At 48.7% G+C, this 16,451-nt stretch overlaps 2 protein-coding genes across 2 annotated transcripts; one reads left to right on the forward strand and one right to left on the reverse strand.

Moving 5' to 3' along the window:
- The first annotated feature begins 492 nt into the window (after nucleotides 1-492).
- INPP5E (inositol polyphosphate-5-phosphatase E) lies at nucleotides 493-10,199 on the forward strand. Its single transcript, XM_042052392.1, has 11 exons — nucleotides 493-651; nucleotides 1,374-2,425; nucleotides 3,941-4,064; nucleotides 4,278-4,375; nucleotides 4,930-5,054; nucleotides 5,175-5,294; nucleotides 5,666-5,773; nucleotides 6,461-6,622; nucleotides 7,180-7,295; nucleotides 7,654-7,790; nucleotides 8,826-10,199. Exons 2-11 carry the CDS (start codon nucleotides 1,584-1,586, stop codon nucleotides 8,956-8,958), a joined length of 1,965 nt encoding a protein of 654 aa, XP_041908326.1. The 5' UTR covers nucleotides 493-651; nucleotides 1,374-1,583; the 3' UTR covers nucleotides 8,959-10,199.
- Nucleotides 10,200-10,392: 193 nt separating this feature from the next.
- On the reverse strand, nucleotides 10,393-16,449 carry PMPCA (peptidase, mitochondrial processing subunit alpha; the record flags this gene model as incomplete). The annotated part of the gene is made up of 13 exons (XM_042052790.1): nucleotides 10,393-11,904; nucleotides 12,195-12,339; nucleotides 12,706-12,768; nucleotides 12,890-12,980; nucleotides 13,436-13,554; nucleotides 13,807-13,899; nucleotides 14,095-14,358; nucleotides 14,752-14,852; nucleotides 14,985-15,079; nucleotides 15,386-15,468; nucleotides 15,800-15,879; nucleotides 16,020-16,222; nucleotides 16,418-16,449. Coding segments are annotated over 13 exons (1,539 nt in total), but the record flags the coding sequence as incomplete, so codon positions are not given.
- Between the last annotated feature and the right edge of the window lie 2 nt (nucleotides 16,450-16,451).

A 16,451-nucleotide genomic window follows, 5' to 3' on the forward strand; every position in this document is an offset into this window, starting at 1 on the left:
AATGATCTGTGTGAGGAAAGGCAGCCTGGAGTGTTGGTTGTTTGGAAGGTGCTTGTGCATCAGAGCAGGTTTAGATGGGATGGTGGGAGGCTGGCGAGGCCCTGGCACGGGATGCCCAGAGAAGCTGTGGCTGCCCCATCCCTGGAAGTGTTTAAGGCCAGTCTGGACAGGGCTTGGAGCCTGTGGAAGGTGTCCTTACCTCTGGCAAAGGTTGGGAACTGGGTTATCTTTAAGCTCCCTACTGACCCCAACCAGTCTGCGATTCTGTGCTCATTGAACTGTTCAAAATTGAAGCTTTAGGCTTAATCTAGGCAACTTCTAAAATTTCTTTTAAGTGTAAAACGTTTATTTTAAGCTGCTTTTCAAAGGCCGCCGGCATCCCGTGTCGCGACAGCCGCGGCTTTGCGCGGTCGCTGCTCTCTCGCCGCCGTGCGGGCGGGCGCTCCGCGCTCCTCCGGCCGCCGGGGGGCGCTGCGGGCGGGGCGGGCCCGGCCCAGCGCTGCCCCCGTTGCTACGGCCGGGCCGGGGCGGCCGCGCCGGGACCGGCACCGGCACCGAAACGGGCACCGGCACCGAAACGGGCACCGGCACAGAAACGGGCACCGGCACCGACGCTGCGACTCAGCGTGGAGGAGCCGTGAGGAGGAACCGGTGAGGCCCGCGGCGGCGGGGAAGGGGCGGCCCCGGCGGGCGGGAGGCGCGGCCGCTGTGAGGGCCGGGGCCGGGTCCGTCCTGCCCGGCCGGGGGATGCCGGCGGCGGCCCCTCGGTGCCAAACCCGGGCTCCGGGCTGCGGTCATCGGGTGTTGCCCTCCCAGGTGCAGCGGCCGGGGGAGGCTGGTCCGCGGTAGCCGCAGAATGACGAGGTGCTTCCCTCGTGTAGAAATGTAGTCGAACCCCTTTTCCGTACCCTAAACCCACCCCTGGGGTGTTGTCTCGGTGTCAGCGGCAGTGAGCGGGGTTGGTGCAAGGCAGGAGAAGGCGGCAGCGATTTCCTGGCTGTGGGATCACTGGAAATTTCCTGGCCTCGGGCAGCCGGTGCTGCGGGCTGGTTGTGCTGGTGACGCCTGTGTACAGCAAGGACAACGAGCTGCGGTTTCTGTGTAGTTTAAATTTCCTTTCGTGCTAACAGGACACACAGGCTTTTCTCAAAGAAGAGTGTACACAGCCGTGATGCTTGCAGCAGTGTGGAGGTCACTTCTCTGCTCTGCTTTTGGGGGAAAAACGGGAAATAACAGTGATTTTCTAACAAGGTCACGTTAAGGTTTGAGTTGGGCTAGAAAGAGGTTCTGCAAGGAGATGCTTTCTGACCAAGGAGTACAGTCTGCAGCTCAATAACTTTTCATTCTTACATCTTTCTCTTGGGGGAATCCAGGTATCCCACGTCTTGGAATTTTGCAGACGATGCATCTGCCTGCACATTCACTTGCCCTTCGTTCCCAGCTAAAGGCTGAGCTGTCTGCAGTTCCCATGTCTTGCTGGCTGAGTGAAGCCCTGTGAACCCACAGGGTGGTAAAGGGAAGGAAACCATGCTTTGAGGAAGTTTTCGTCTGGAGCAGCATCCATAGCTGGTACCTAGGGGACAATGAGTACTCCAAATGGATTTCCACAGCACTCAAGGGTGTGTCGTACTCGGAGCATGGAGGGTGGAGCAGTACAGGACCTGCAGGCAAAAAAAGCTGGAAAAGCAGCCAAGAAGGAGGCTGGGGGCGAGGGGGCACCTCCGAAAACAGGCACGTCCGTAAGTGAGACCTTAAAGCTTCTGCCGGAAGAGCTCAAAGCCAATATGAAAATTAAATCGATCACTCCAAGGCCCCCTCGGAAGCCCCGGCTGGAGCGTGCTGCATCCCTGGATGAGAAGAGCTGGAGGAGGTGGAGACGGTTCAGGACAAGCCAGGAAAGTCTGACTGATCCCAACGAGACGAGCTCCTCCAACGGTTCCCTGCGGGAAGCGTCCCCCAGCCCTCCCACCAGGGGCAGGGCCAGCCCCTGCAATCCCTGCTGCCAGCAGGATTCCTTGCCCAGTTCACCAGACGCCTTGGAAGCCAGTCCCGTGGGGAAGAGCAGGGGAGGCGCCTCGGACCTGGGCAAACGAGCCTCCGAGATCTCCAGTGCCTTTGGGGGGCTCCTGCGGGGGAAGGGTTTCGCGGGGGGCAAACCCCGGCTGTCCCAAATCATGCCGGCCCGCCCCCTGCCCCCCATGGAGCTCAACGTGGCCTCCCACTCCCTGAGGACAGCTAATAGGATCGACTCAGATTGTCTGGATTACCGACATTATTCTCAGCACAAGTTTGGGAGGGTGAGCAGCAGCCTCAGCGACTCCAAGCTGCAGGGCAATGGGACACTCTATGACAATTGCTCCACAGACTCCATGAAATCCACCTTCAGCGTGCTCACTCCCATTCGAGCCAAGGATGTTCGCAGCAGGTAGGGCTCCCCCAGCTTCTCCTGGCAGAGTTTGGGGTGTTGGCAGGGAAGGAGAATCCCACTGGGCAGGGGCAGGGAACTTCTGAGCTCCTGGAAAAGCACAAAAGCCGGTCTGTGTTATTTAACCTGCTGTGGGGACTGGAAACAGTTGGAAGATGAAAAGATTGATACATTTGCTCCTTTTAGCTGGGTATTTTCTTAAATACGAGTTTGATTTGCTGTCAGTTTGCTTGCAATGTTTACATAATCTGTTTGGAGAATTAAGAAGCAGTAGCTGTGCAAGCCAGCAGTTGGGAAAACTATTTTTTAGAAAAATCTGAAAGTACATTGGGCTTGAACTGAAATGATAAATTGCAGAAAAAATAACACCAGATATTTTAAATTGAAATTGTCATGCAGTATTATCAGAGTCCTGTGAGGTGCTGACCAGATGTTGCACTTGTTTGGCTTCCGGCAGGATCAAATTATGTATTGGGAACTACTCTAGTATCCCACAGGAGCTCCTCTGCCCCAGCTTTTCCAGGAGGGAAAAATCTAATCATTGATCCAAAGCATGGGAGTCAGTAGTAGAGGGGAAATAATTCTGAGATCAATTAAAGTGCTACTAACTACTAAAAAGAGCCTCAAAGATAGATTGTTACTTGTTTGCCACAGGGTTTTCTTTCCCATTCCTCCCTTAAGCAGCTGGAGCCAGGTGGGCAGTGTTGGGTTGCCCAGAACTCCCTGACATTATTCTCTCTTCGTTATTTGCAGAGCTTAAGCAAGATTAAAAATGCTTATTCAACATGCAGTCCCTGTGCCAGCATCCCTCACCTCTGTAAGCGTGTCCTTCAGAGGGGCATGTGCTGTGGGATGCATCTGTCCTTCCCAAATGGGATGCTTTGAGACCTCAGGCTCAATAAATTATTTTCTTGAAGGTGATTTGATGAGCTGAATTGAAGGAAGGATGTGAGTTTGAGTTTTTGGTTAGGGGAAACTTGATGCCAGAACACTGGAAATGGTGGAGCTGTTTTTATGTTTGAAGTAAGCTGAGCTGCTTCAAGGTACTCAAATGTAATGGAAACACAGGATGGTTTGGGTGGAAGGGACCTCAAAGGTCACCCAGCCCCACCCCCTGCCATGGGCAGGGACACCTTCCACTAGCCCAGGTTGCTCCAAGCCCCGTCCAACCTGGCCTGGAACACTTCCAGGGATGGGGCAGCCACAGCTTCTCTGGGCAACCTGAGGCTATCAAACCAATCTCTTTGTTCTCTCTCCGGATGAGTATTAGTGGGGCTGAAGACTTTGGATGGCTTCAGCCTTCTCATCACACAACCTGAGCAGCATCAGCCTCGCTATCACCCTTGTGTCCTGGCTTTGGAAGGAACTTTAGGCAAGCAGAACAATATATAAATATTAAATTCCTTCTTCTTAAAGGTATATTCTTGATTAGTTCAAGTTTCAAGCATTACAAATCAGTATCCCAGCTGCCATGCCCATTCCTTAGATGCTCTTTTTTGGGTCTTCTGTCTACAGGAGCTATTTGGAAGGCAGCCTTCTGGCAAGTGGTGCCTTAATGGGAGCAGAAGAACTTAGCAGGTATTTCCCTGATCGGAACATCGGAATCTTTGTGGCCACCTGGAACATGCAGGGTCAGAAGGTAAGTGCACAGAAGTCTTCACAGGTCTTTTGACAGCAGTAAAATTAGCCCAGCTCTACTGCAAGGATTGGGGTGATGCTTTTTTGTTCATGACTATGTTCCTTGTCAACCTGAGTCATCGTCTTTGTCAAATTACAAGGTATTTTTCTAGTAAATCTTTGCATAACTAACACTGCTTTTCTTTCTTTTTGTTTTAAATTTCTTGTGTAATAGGAACTTCCAGTGAATCTGGATGACTTCTTATTGCCAACAGATCCAGACTTTGCCCAGGACATGTATGTCATTGGGGTTCAAGAAGGCTGTCCAGACAGGTAGCAAAAACAATGTAATGAACCATCTTCTTTTATTGTTAACTAATCATTTTGCTTTGAATTAGACTAGAAATAGTCCCCATTATGTTCTTAATATTTGCAATAATCAGTCAATTTAACAAGACTGAATTCTATTGCACTAACACCAGAGGAAATGGGATTAGAGGAAAAAGTCACAGAGATCTGTGAATCATAAAATCCCAGAATGGTTTGGGTTGGAAGGGACATTAAAGCCCATCCAGTCCCACCCCCTACCGTGGGCAGGGACACCTTCCACTAGACATGGGTGCTCCAAGCCCTGTCCAGCCTGGCCTTGAGCACTGCCAGGGGATGGAACAGCTTCTCTGAGCATGCAGAATTCCATCCTGTTGTTGGGGCAGCTGATGGCAAAGCTCTACTGATGTCAGCAGCCACCCCTTAGTTCAGTGCAGGTTTTGCTTATGACTTGTAGTTCTGTATGAGAGGGATTGCTCTGTGTGCACAATGCTGATCTCCTCTCCTGGTTGTTGTCTCCTGTACTGTCTGTGTGATCCAGCTGTTGTTCTTTCCTGCAGAAGAGAGTGGGAGATCCGCCTGCAGGAGACGCTGGGCCCCCACTACGTCCTGCTCCACTCGGCCGCTCACGGAGTGCTCTACATGTCCGTGTTCATCCGCAGGGACCTCATCTGGTTCTGCTCAGGTGTGTGGGGAGCTGAAGGCACTGCTGCCAGCCTGTGCCCTGCCCTTTTCTCCCTCTCCTAACCTCCCTGCTCACTCTCAGAAGCATTGCAGTGATAGCATCTTCTTTTCATCCTTCCAGAAGTGGAGTATGCCACGGTGACAACTCGAATCGTGTCTCAGATCAAAACCAAGGGAGCTCTGGGAATCTGCTTCACGTTTTTTGGGACCTCCTTTCTCTTCATCACCTCTCACTTCACATGTGAGACATTTGCAATCTTGCTATGAGTGTCCTGGCTGAGGGAGGAGGGGAGGGAGCTGTACAGAGGTGAAAAAGCAGGACAGGCTGAAGCCAAAGCTCAGGATTGCTGAGCTGAGAAGGATAAGGGAGGAGGATTGTTTGGTAACAAACTTACAAAAGAACTGTGTTTATGGAAACAGAAATGAACTCTGCACCATTGTATCCCTTTTTCCACACTTTCTGTCATTATTATTCAGTGCAGACGCTCCCAGAGTGTCACATTTTACATGTGGAAAATGGGTGATGCCCTTCGGAAGCTCCTGGTGTAACCAAAAATGGTCATTGAATGAAAATTATTCATTCCTGGCAGTAATGGGGTTTCTGTCTTGCAGCTGGGGACAGTAAAGTAAATGAGAGGAAACTGGACTACAATAAAACCATTCAAGCCCTTACACTTCCCAAGAATGTTCCGGACACAAATCCATATCGATCCAGTTCTAGTAAGTGTGAAACCATGAGCGTGTGGGAGCCCAGATCAGCAGAGTCTGTGCATTGTCTCTCAGACTGCACTGAGAAAGAGACAAGAAAAGTTATCACTTGAGACAGTGTAAAAAGAGACCACAGCTCTTTTTGTCTGAGGGTAGTTATTATTCCCATGATTTATTTTTTTTTCTTAAAAAAGGGAATTTGAGAAAAAAATTGGGAGAGAGAAAATTCAAAAGGGAATTTTTACATGATGTATTTTTTTAGCATTATGATAACTTTCATTTAATTATTATGAATATTACAGATGTGTTTCACTTTCCAAGTGTTTTCTAGAATCAGGAATTACTTTATTTCAAAGCTTAAGAGAAGAAGCCTTATGTGACTTTGAATGTACACAGGTCAGAGCATTGTTTGCCAAATTCCATTCTCATTTCCTAATACTGTGCTGACAACTTGATGCCCAGATAAATAATTAGGTCCTTTTACTAGAAAATTGAATATACTCTTTATCTGCAGTGTAGCATTAGGTTTTTGTGTAAGTTTTAACACTTCTGTTTTATCCTGGCTTTTTAATTCCCACATTCAGTGGTGATCACAGGTAGAAAACATACTCGGTGTCACATCTCCTGGTAGCGAAAAGAACGAATTTCCTCGAACACATTCAGCAGCATCCCTTGAACATTTGTGGTCTGAATTTGCAGGTGATGTCACAACTCGGTTTGATGAAGTTTTCTGGTTTGGTGACTTCAACTTCCGGCTGAATAAGGATCGGGAGACTGTGGATTCCATCCTGAACCAGAACCCGAGCACAGATGTGTCCAAGCTCCTGGTGTATGACCAGCTGACCAGTGAGATGAGTCGGGGTAAGGGGCAGCTGTTCATCTCCCTCCTCTCCAGGAACAAAGATACCTACACACAGGAGTAACGTCAGCCCAATCCCCATTTCCTGGAGACCTTTCCTGCTTTCTTTGGTTAAGTTCCCTAAAAAAGGGAGTCAGCAGTTGTCAAATACAGTGGCAGTGTGTCAAGGGACCTTTTGCCATAGCAGTTTGCTCTGTATAATGTAACCTCCCAGGCCATTTGCTGCTGTTTCATCTGACTCCTCTGTAACCTGGGCATCGTTCTGTGCCAGTGTCCAGGGAATTTAGATTTGAACAGCATCTGCAAAGCAGCACGAGCTTTCAGTGGAAGGGGAAGTGCATGGACCAGCTGTTCTTTGTTCAGTTGGCCACTGACTAAACAGCCACTGGCTATTTTTTATCCTCTCTAGTCAGGACTGGAGCTTGCTTCCTTTCTGGAGCCCAAGCCCAGGTTTTTCTGGGATGTACATGGCTGTTGTTTCTAGCCAGCATTAGTAGACACAGTGCCCAGTTGTCAGGAAGGAGCAGTTTGTTCATGCTGTTCTCCCCTTCCCTCACAGGGTCTATTTTCAAAGGATTCCAAGAGGCTGATATCCATTTTCGTCCTTCCTACAAGTTTGACATAGGAAAGGACAGCTATGACACCACTTCCAAGCAAAGGACTCCCTCCTACACGGTAAGGGATGATTTCAAAAGTCAAAGGGGATTCAGTTGCGCCGAGATTCGTTGCTTAAGGGCAACTGGGACTTGTGGAAGAAAGGACTGTTGAATTTGTGAGCACAGGGAGAGTTTGGCACAGCCTGTTAACCTTATTTTCCCTGTTTGAGTGGGCTCTCCCCTGTGCTCAGAGCTAGCACGGAAGAGCTATTGGAATCAGACACTTCATGAATGGATCCCCATCCAAGACACCTTAATTCCATTGAGTGGAGTGTGATAAATGAATGGATTTGTCTCTTGTGAGCCAGTGCTGCTTCCCAGGGTGGGTGATGTGCAGAGGGAGTCACCATCACTGTCCCCTGTCTCCCTGTCCCCAGGACCGGGTCGTGTTTCGCAGCCGCTACAAGGATGACATCCAGGCTGTCAAGTATTCCTCTTGTCCTGTCATCAAAACCTCGGACCACAGGCCTGTGTTTGCCTTGTTTCGTGTGAAGCTGAGGCCTGGCAGAGACAAGTGAGTAGCTCCTTATGCAGCTCCACTGACTGCTCATGGCTCCAGTGATCCCAAGGATATTCTGTGTCTATCCCTCGTAGCTCCCTGCAGCCTGTTGCAGTTTTACCCAGTACGTGCCCATGGTCAGAGCAGTAAGAGCTTAAACCTTGCACTGACAGCTGAAATCCCTGCTGCCAGGTCCTTTAATCCTTCTGAGGGGGATAAACAGAGCCCACTGGAATTGAATATAAATCTGTGTTTTATCTGGGATGCAGCTCTTTGTTTTCCCTGTCAGCATGGGCAGATTTCCTCTTCCTCGTTCCCTCTTTGGGATCAGTTCTGTTTTCCTTCCCCAGTGGTGGCTGCATTTCAGCACAGCTGGATGTCAGTGGAGTATTTTGAGATCCTTCAAGTTCTTAATGTCCTACTGTAGGCTGTTGCATTAGCAGAACTCCTTAAAAAATGTGGTTAAATCACTGAAATTATTCTCTTTTTTGTGAGTAACAATGGTCAGGGTTTTCAAGACCTGAGTATCAAGAAAAGTGATTTCTCAAAGTATTTAATCAACAGTGCAATTACAAATGGGAATTTTTGTTTATGGATATTAATTACCCATTAAATAGCAGTGTGTGATGGGCTGTTCAGGTTTCCTCTGGCCTCCCTAAAACAGACCAAGGTAAGAATTGTTGAGGTGAACCACACCAGTGAGTACACCAAATTAGCAGTAACCTGGTTTAGCTTTTCAAATGAGTGGGCTTTAGTTTAGAGTCATAAAGTCAGTCCTCTATATATGAATGCAGGCCAGTTCATGCTAAAATTTAAAGTTTCCCTTTTACATTGCATTTCCCTTTTACAAACCAGCATTTTAAAGTACTGTGAAAAACCTTAACTTGTTGCCATGGAAGAACAACTCTTGTTTCTCCCACAGCAGTAGCTGAATGCCTTAAGAAAGAAAAAATTAGGTTTGTGGCCTTTGTTGTATGAAGTAGTAGGGAAATGCTGGGCAAACAAGAATGCATTCATGCCCTGACCTGCTGGCTTGTGCTTCTGTTGCAGCATCCCACTGGCTGCAGGGCAGTTTGACAGAGATCTGTATTTAATCGGAATAAGGAGGCGGACTACAAGGGAACTTCAGAAACGCCTGGAACAAAAGGACCAAAGATCCAGCAGCATATGTAGCATTTCTTGAGCTGGGAGCTCTGCAATGCTCGTGGTAGAGGTGCTCTGAAAGAGGATTTCAGGCCTTGGCAAACTCTGCAGGGAATTGTCTGCTTAAGCACCTCTGGCAGTTGCTGTGGCTTGTGAAGAATGTCTTAAACCTCATCCTGGATTCATTTGCATGAGCTAATCCATGTAGCTCGAGTGCTTCTGCTGAAGAAAAGGAGTCAGTTATTTAAGACATCCATCCCAACTGGTGTAATTGATTTCTTTTTAACCAGACTATCTTAGGAAGCCACTGGGTGCAGACCCTTGGTTCCCCTCCACGCAGGGGCACAGCTGCTGGAACTGGCATCACCCAGGGCAGGGGACCTAAGAAAAGCCTGCAGAAAGGTGAATTTCGTTTGTCTCTTTGGTTTGATCAGGTTCACTTACATCCAGTGTGGGGTTGGGTTTGCTCCTTCTCTGTAGCCAAGCGTTGGTATTCTGTACAATGAGTAACAGGGACCAGTTCATGGCCTTGGGCAGTTCTGTGTCTGGATGGTGCTCCTGTGTTGGGCTTTTTGGGTCCTCTACAGCAAATTGTGTGTGAATGTACTCCTGTACATTGAAGTGTAGAAACATTGCCTTTCAATAATCATTCTCTAGGCCTTCTGTTACTAAGGGGGTAAATACCAAACTCTCAGGCCATATATTTGTCTGCTGAGACTGCTTGAAGCAATCCCTTCCTGAACTCACTTGTCCTCCCCAGGGCTGATTAAACACTACCTGCCTTCAGCAGCAGGAGCTGGAAATCATGGTCTCAGAACAGGCACTGTGTGATGTTTCACCAAAGTGATGTCAAGTGAGTGCACCAGGGAGGTTTGCAGAGCAACTGCAGCCACTCAGCTCCACACAGCTCCATTACCTCCAATCACAGTCAATTCCTTTTGGTTTTATTTTTCCAAATCAGTAAACTGTGAATAACTTGCTATTTTTGAAGTAGTGTTGTCTTAAGGCTATATATACTACAAGGACCAGTATGGCACTGGTAAAATGTTAAGTACAGCTAATAATTAAGAACTCCTCATGGGCACAGATGGGATCGTTAATCACCTTAGGACCTAAAACATCATGCAAACACCTTGGAGGAAGTGCTGCTGACTATGCAACCTGTCCAAGACAGGCTCCTGTTCTGCGGTACATTTATGGCACTGACCTGTCTGTAGCCATCAGGTATTTGGATTTCCTTTCTTTTTAAAGGAATAAAAATAAATTAATGCAATACCTTAACTGAGAACCAGCTTTTATTGTTGTCAGAACCAGAGTTCTTTGCATGGTGCATGCTTGGGTGACCTGGGCCATTTGTCTTCAGCTGGAGGAGCGGGACAGATTTCTCTGGAATTGTTTGCATTGAACAAAGTATGTTCCACCTGCCAGTTCAAGAAACCCTTGGCAGATGAATTTTAGAACTCTTACTACTTGCTTCAGTTGTTCAGAGGTCTCTTTATTTCCTCACAAACATACACAACAACTGAACAGGACTTCCACACTGTGGGCTCTGCAGGAAGCAATGCAACATCTTTTGAGTTGCATGAGGAAAGGACAGGGTAAAGCAGGTAACAGCAGCCTCACAGTGCTCTGCTCCCAGCTGGATTGCTCCTTACCATACACATCTAGCAGTGAAGTGCTGCAACACAGCTGTCTTGTATTTTTACACCCATGTATTAGGGGATTATATAAATCCAGTGTTTTATTCCTCTTTTGAGTCTCCCTTTCTTCAGTATGCCATACGTGTGGCACTTGGCTTTCTGTGACATGGTGTCAGTCAAGATCACATTTCTAAATGTTGTCATTTTATCATCTTGCCTTTCAGTTGAGCCACATCTCTGCTGTGAGACTGATGATTGTGTCTTCTTTTTGCAAGGCCTTAAGTCCATCTGGGTGACACTGAGGAAATGAGGCACAAGTTTAAGGTGCAGCAGCAGCAGCAACTCATATTTTAATAACTGTATAGCAACGCTGGAGGAAAAGAACTTTTATTCTTTAGCACAGTTCATGTCCAAGTGAAAAACCTGAAGAATAGGATCGTTCTCATTCTCAAGCAAGTGTCCATTATGTACAGTACCTCTGCAGAGGAACTCCACAGAAAACTGGTTCTGTCATGGGTCTGCTTCCCTCAGAGCTCTAGCAAGATGAAGAAGTTATTCCCAGGTGGGTGACTCCTTGTCAGATGGTGAATTACACTGATGAAATGGATCCATGATTTGTAACAAAACCTGGATTGCAGGACATTTTTGCCAAACTTCACTGGGGACAATAACTATTATTTTCCTAATTTAGTCTGACCAAGTCTTTGTTCACCTTGGTAACAGTTATAAATATTCTTTCAATTCAGACACGTAAACCAAGCTCTTTAAGGTGCCACACATTCCTCAGGAAGGGCACACTGGGGCCTTGTGTGACAGCCCCACTTCCACTGCTGGGGTGATGAAGAGGCAGCACAGCAGTGACTGACTGCTCAGAGATGTGCTTTCACTGTAGTGATGAATATTTTGGCTTGCTCTGTTCTCCCCAAAGCCAAGAGAAGGGTGTCAACACCATCTCCTCTTGTGACCTACTCAGAGGCTCAAACTCCTCCTCTGGAGCCAGGGCTGGCTCCTTACACAAGCTCTTCACAGTCCAGTGCTCCGAAGCAGCTTTGCTCAGCTCCATGGTTGCACAGAATGCCTGGGAGCATTGGGGGGAGGGAGGGTGGTACAGCAACATGAAAATCAAAAAAACCATTAAAAAAGAAGGGAGTCTGAGGCCGGGCAGGAGGTGCTGCTCTATCGGAAGAGGCGGTAGAGCCGCGGGAGCCGCCCGTCCTTGCTGGAGAGAGCGGCCTGGATGTGCTCATATGTGGGCAGATCTGTCAGGTCACCCAGGGCAGCCACTGCTGGCTTCTTATGCAGCATCTTAGTCACCACCCTCTTGATATCCGTGGGTTTCACCTGACCTGCAGACAGAAAAAAGGCAGAGCTGTGACAACTCCACTGTGAACAGCACAAAGCAGCTTTAGGCTGATGCTCAGAAAACCAACTCCAGACCTCCTCTACCATGATTCTGGTTTTCCCTTCTGACTAAAGTAAGCCCCTGTGTTAGCTTGAAAGCAATTTAGCTCAGTCTGAAATGTATTTCTGTAGTATTTATGCCCCCAGGCTTTCAAAGGCAATTCGCCAGTGCTACAAGAATATTTTAAGTGTACCTACAGCTCCCTCAAGGCAAGGCAAAGCATTGTCTACTCACTGATGAGGGCACAGAGCTCGTGAGGTAGCTTCCTTGTGTTTGTTGCCAGAACCTGCCTCCCCACATCTTCAAAGATCACTGGCCGAGACTCCAGGTTCATCATGAGCATGGACTTGAGCTGTGTCTTTGCTCTCTCAAGTTCTACCTGTGAATGAGCAGGAAATGAAAAAAATTCTGGTTGCTGCTCTCTAATACAAGGTAACAGGGAAGAGTTCTGCAGACACCTCTCCCTTTGTGGATGCATTGCTCATGTTGCTGTACTCTTTTACAGAAATGCAACAAACTTGTCTATAAAAACCCATTCTAGCACAGTCAGTGCAATGCATTCACAGAATCCCAGACTGGTTTGGGTTGGGAAGGACCTTAAACCCCATCCAGCCCCACCCCTGCCATGGGCAGGGACATCTTCCACTATCCCAGGCTGCTCCAAGCCCCATCCAACCTGGCCTTGGACACTTCCAAGGATTATTTCAGCTCAAAGACCATCTGCAAGTTCAAATGTGCTGCTGACCTCTCCCACTGCTCCTGCCATGAGGATGAATTCCCTGGTGATGATTTCCACCATCTCCCGAACCTGGGAAAAACAGATCATGGAAAGAAGATCAGAACGATGCTTCTTGTGTCAACACCACTGTGTGGTACTGAGTGATGTGGTTACTGTTTAAGGACACCTGTCTGTGAGTACAGGACTGTACCTGTTTTGGATCTGCACTGGCATGGATACACAGGAGACCTGTGTCCTCATAGCTGTGGTGGTAAGAGGTGGCATTGTACATCCAGTGGTGCCTGTGAGTAATACAAACACTATTTTAAAATTTAAAAACCAGAATTTACAATGCAAAAATTAAAACAAACATCATCAGTGAGCTCCCTCCTAGTGCATTTTCAGGATTCTCAGCAGTGCAATGAGAATTGTCAATCCCTGCCTCTGACAATTTATGCATGTGGCATCTACTCCCCTCTCTCCACTTGAATCCTTGAGACCAAACCCAGGACAGTACAGAGCCAAACCTGTTAATATCCCCTGATTAAAGCATGGATAGGACAAGTGGAAGAAAACAGGATTCCTGGTCACTTCTGCCCTGTACTTTCACCCTCTCAAAATGCCAACTGACAAACCAGTCCCACGTTCCAAGCAGAATAAGCTGATGTAAAACCTGGGGGGCTTGCTTTCATTTTTTTCCCATGTGAACCTGCTACAGGACTGTTTCTGCCACCCCTCAACAGCAAGACAAACCAACCTGTTGAGCACATTGAGGTACAGCCGGGTGAACATGCCCTTGCCAGGCCCTCCAGCTGAAAAAGAGCCACCACCTCCCATCATCATGTTTAGCACCGCAAAAGGAATGAAATCGTCCTCCTGGATTGCAACAAGAAACTCAGTCAGGTAATGGCAGAGTTCTCAAGGGTCTGGGGTGAGTAAAGGGGAGAAAAAAAACACAGCACAAGAGGAGTCTGAAGGTCAAGGCCTTCAGCAAAATGTCATGGAAAAAGCTGCTTGTTTTTATGTGCAGTGCAGCAGCAAAAACGTTAATCTCTGTGTAATGTCAGTGTTCCTGGGAGTCTCCAAGTACAGGGCATCCAAAATGCAGGACTTTAGGTTAATACTTACTAAAAATGAGCAGCTTTCTAACCCAATCATGATGTGGGTGAGCTCTGGGATAGGAGTAGGGCCCAGACTCACATCTGACATGTCTTTTTCCACCTGTGGGAAGGGCAGACAGATTATTAACACCAATTTTCCCTGTTGTACCCAGTTTGATACATTCCCAATAATTACCACATCACAATTAACAGCTGCCATGGCCAGTTTGGGCTCATACTCATGAAATGTAACTTTAGAAAAGCAAAAGCCTGTAGAGAAATGAGCAAGATGCTTGATGCCACCTGCACCATTTACCTTGACGATGCCTCCGGTGTACTGAGCCACGGACCTGTCCACGCCCCTGCTCCGCCCAGTGCCCCACACGGGCTCCACCCCCAGCAGGTATTTCCTGGCACACTCCACCAGGTGCTCGTGCTCAATCCCCACCCCGGCCAGCACCATCCTGTCTGGGGTGTAGTAACTGCTCAGGTACGAGTGCAGCACGTCCCGGTCGATTTTGTCTGTGTTTTCCACGGGGCAGAACCTGTTTAGTCCCACTGTGTTGTCTCTGAAGGCTGCCTAAAAGGGAACAGAGACATTAAAGTCACAAACATCACTTCATTTTTCCCTAAACCCCCTCTCTAAACCCGTTTTTGTTTTGGAATTAAGCCCACTTCTAAGAGAGGAAAGGCTGAGCATTTTTTCACTAATGTCAGTGCAACTCAGTAAGGTTTTGTCACCAATATCAATAAAGAGAAGTTACAGATAGATTTATTTTTTAGCTTGGGTTAGAATCTTCCACCTGTGTGGAATGCTGGATTTCAGAGTGAAGGGACAGCCAAATTCTCCCCCCCCACACAAAAAAATCTGAATTTAGAACAGTCTAAAATAAACCCTGAAGCTGCCAAAAAGACCATGAGGAAGAGAATGCAGCAGGAGGCTGCACACATGGTGGAATTTCCAGTGTGTTACCGCATGGATCATTTCTGTGAGGAGAGGCTCTGGGTCAGGTCTCATATTCAGATCCTCCAGCTCAAACCTTATGGCCATTCGGGTCATCTCAATTTCTTCATCTGCAACAAGACAAAGCAAGGGATGGCAACCCTACACAAAACACCCAGCTGCTGCAAGCAGAATTCTGAGCTCTTGAGAGCAAGCCATCTGTTGGAAATGTTTTGTTGAGGCAGAGAATTGTGTTCCCAGACCTGATAACCTGGGCTGGAGCGTTACATCAGCCAGCAAGTTGACCACGGTGTCCAGGCCTCTGGCATCAGCAGACACTGCGTACATGATGGTGTCCCTGCAACACAAAAAACAGGTTCTGCACTGAGAAGTCACTTCTGGGATCATTCAGTGTCACCTCAGTATCAGGAAATCACAGATGAAGCTGTTTTAATCATTAAATTATTTAATTGTTTAATCATTAAATTCAATAGATCTGAATTTTATAATCCTTTCAGGCTCACTTTTGTAGCTTCCCAGCAGCCACCGCAAATGGATTGCTGCTGCTTGGGAACAAAAAGTGGCTTTTTGTGGCCCACACCAGAAAAAAAGACTCAAAGAGTTGTCAGTGCTACAACACCAGGTAACAGCAGAAGCATCCCACCTCGATGCCTGGCAGTCACAAATGCCTCCATGCTTCTCTAAGGTGAGGAGAATTTCATCTTTGCTGCCAAACTGAGCTGTGGACTAAGAAAGAAGATACCAGTGTTATTAATTAATAAAGCAATAACTGCTTGTAACCCTTCAGCGTAGCCCAGACTATCATCTACATCCTTTTAGTCAAACGATTTGATCACGACTTGCCAACCTTGCAGGTGAAAGCACAGAGACTTCCAAAATATAATTACAGCCGTGATAATTAACAAGAAATTAATATTCTGTGACTCTATTAACTCTGTCACCACGGTTTAAACAGCTCGAGTGCAGAGAGCCCTGAGGGTCAGGCCCTGCCTGGCTGCTCTCCCTCGCTGCCCCGTGCAGGTCTGGGAACCCCTGGGGAGTCCAGGGCAGTACTCACGGAGAAAGCCAGCTTTTCCAAGAAGTGGGAGATACCACTGAGGTATTTCGCTTCGTGTCTTGATCCCGAATTTACCAGAACTGGCATAAAGAAGAGAATAAACCAGCGTGACTTTCACACCCCCGGTCCTTACAAACAGACCCCCGGCTCGGGGGGAGCCGAGGCGACACCGCCACAGCCCTGCCCCGGCCGGCTGCCGCCAGCCCCGGCGGGTACTCACTGCCCACGGTGCAGAACTGCCCGAACTTGCTCTGGGAGGCGACGCGCAGCCCGTTCTCCAGCACCGTCACCCGCGTCTCGAAGCGCTCCCGGCTCTCGGCCGCCGCGAACACGGCCTTGGGCACGCCGGGCAGCGGGCACGTCAGCGACACGCTGGGGTACGCGCCGCCGCCGCTGTAGCTCCGGCCGGCCGCCAGCCCGCACCTGCGGGACACCGGGGACACCGTCACGGCCTGCGGGCGCACCGTGCCGGGCGCGCCGGCGGCGCCTCCGCCAAGGCCGCTACCGAGCGCTGATCCCCTCCTAGAGCGGGTCCCGAGCGCTGCCGCCCGTCCCCACCCCGTCCCCCGCGGTCCCCAGCGCCGTCCCCTCCCCGCGCGGTGCCGGGGCCGCGCTCACCGCCGGGCCGGGCCGCAGGCGCCGCGCCGCAGCC

Source organism: Corvus kubaryi, unplaced genomic scaffold (assembly GCF_017639235.1).
Source record: "Corvus kubaryi isolate FWS band 111438036 unplaced genomic scaffold, C.kubaryi_AGA036_p1.0 78, whole genome shotgun sequence".
NCBI classification, from domain to species: Eukaryota; Metazoa; Chordata; class Aves; order Passeriformes; family Corvidae; genus Corvus; species Corvus kubaryi.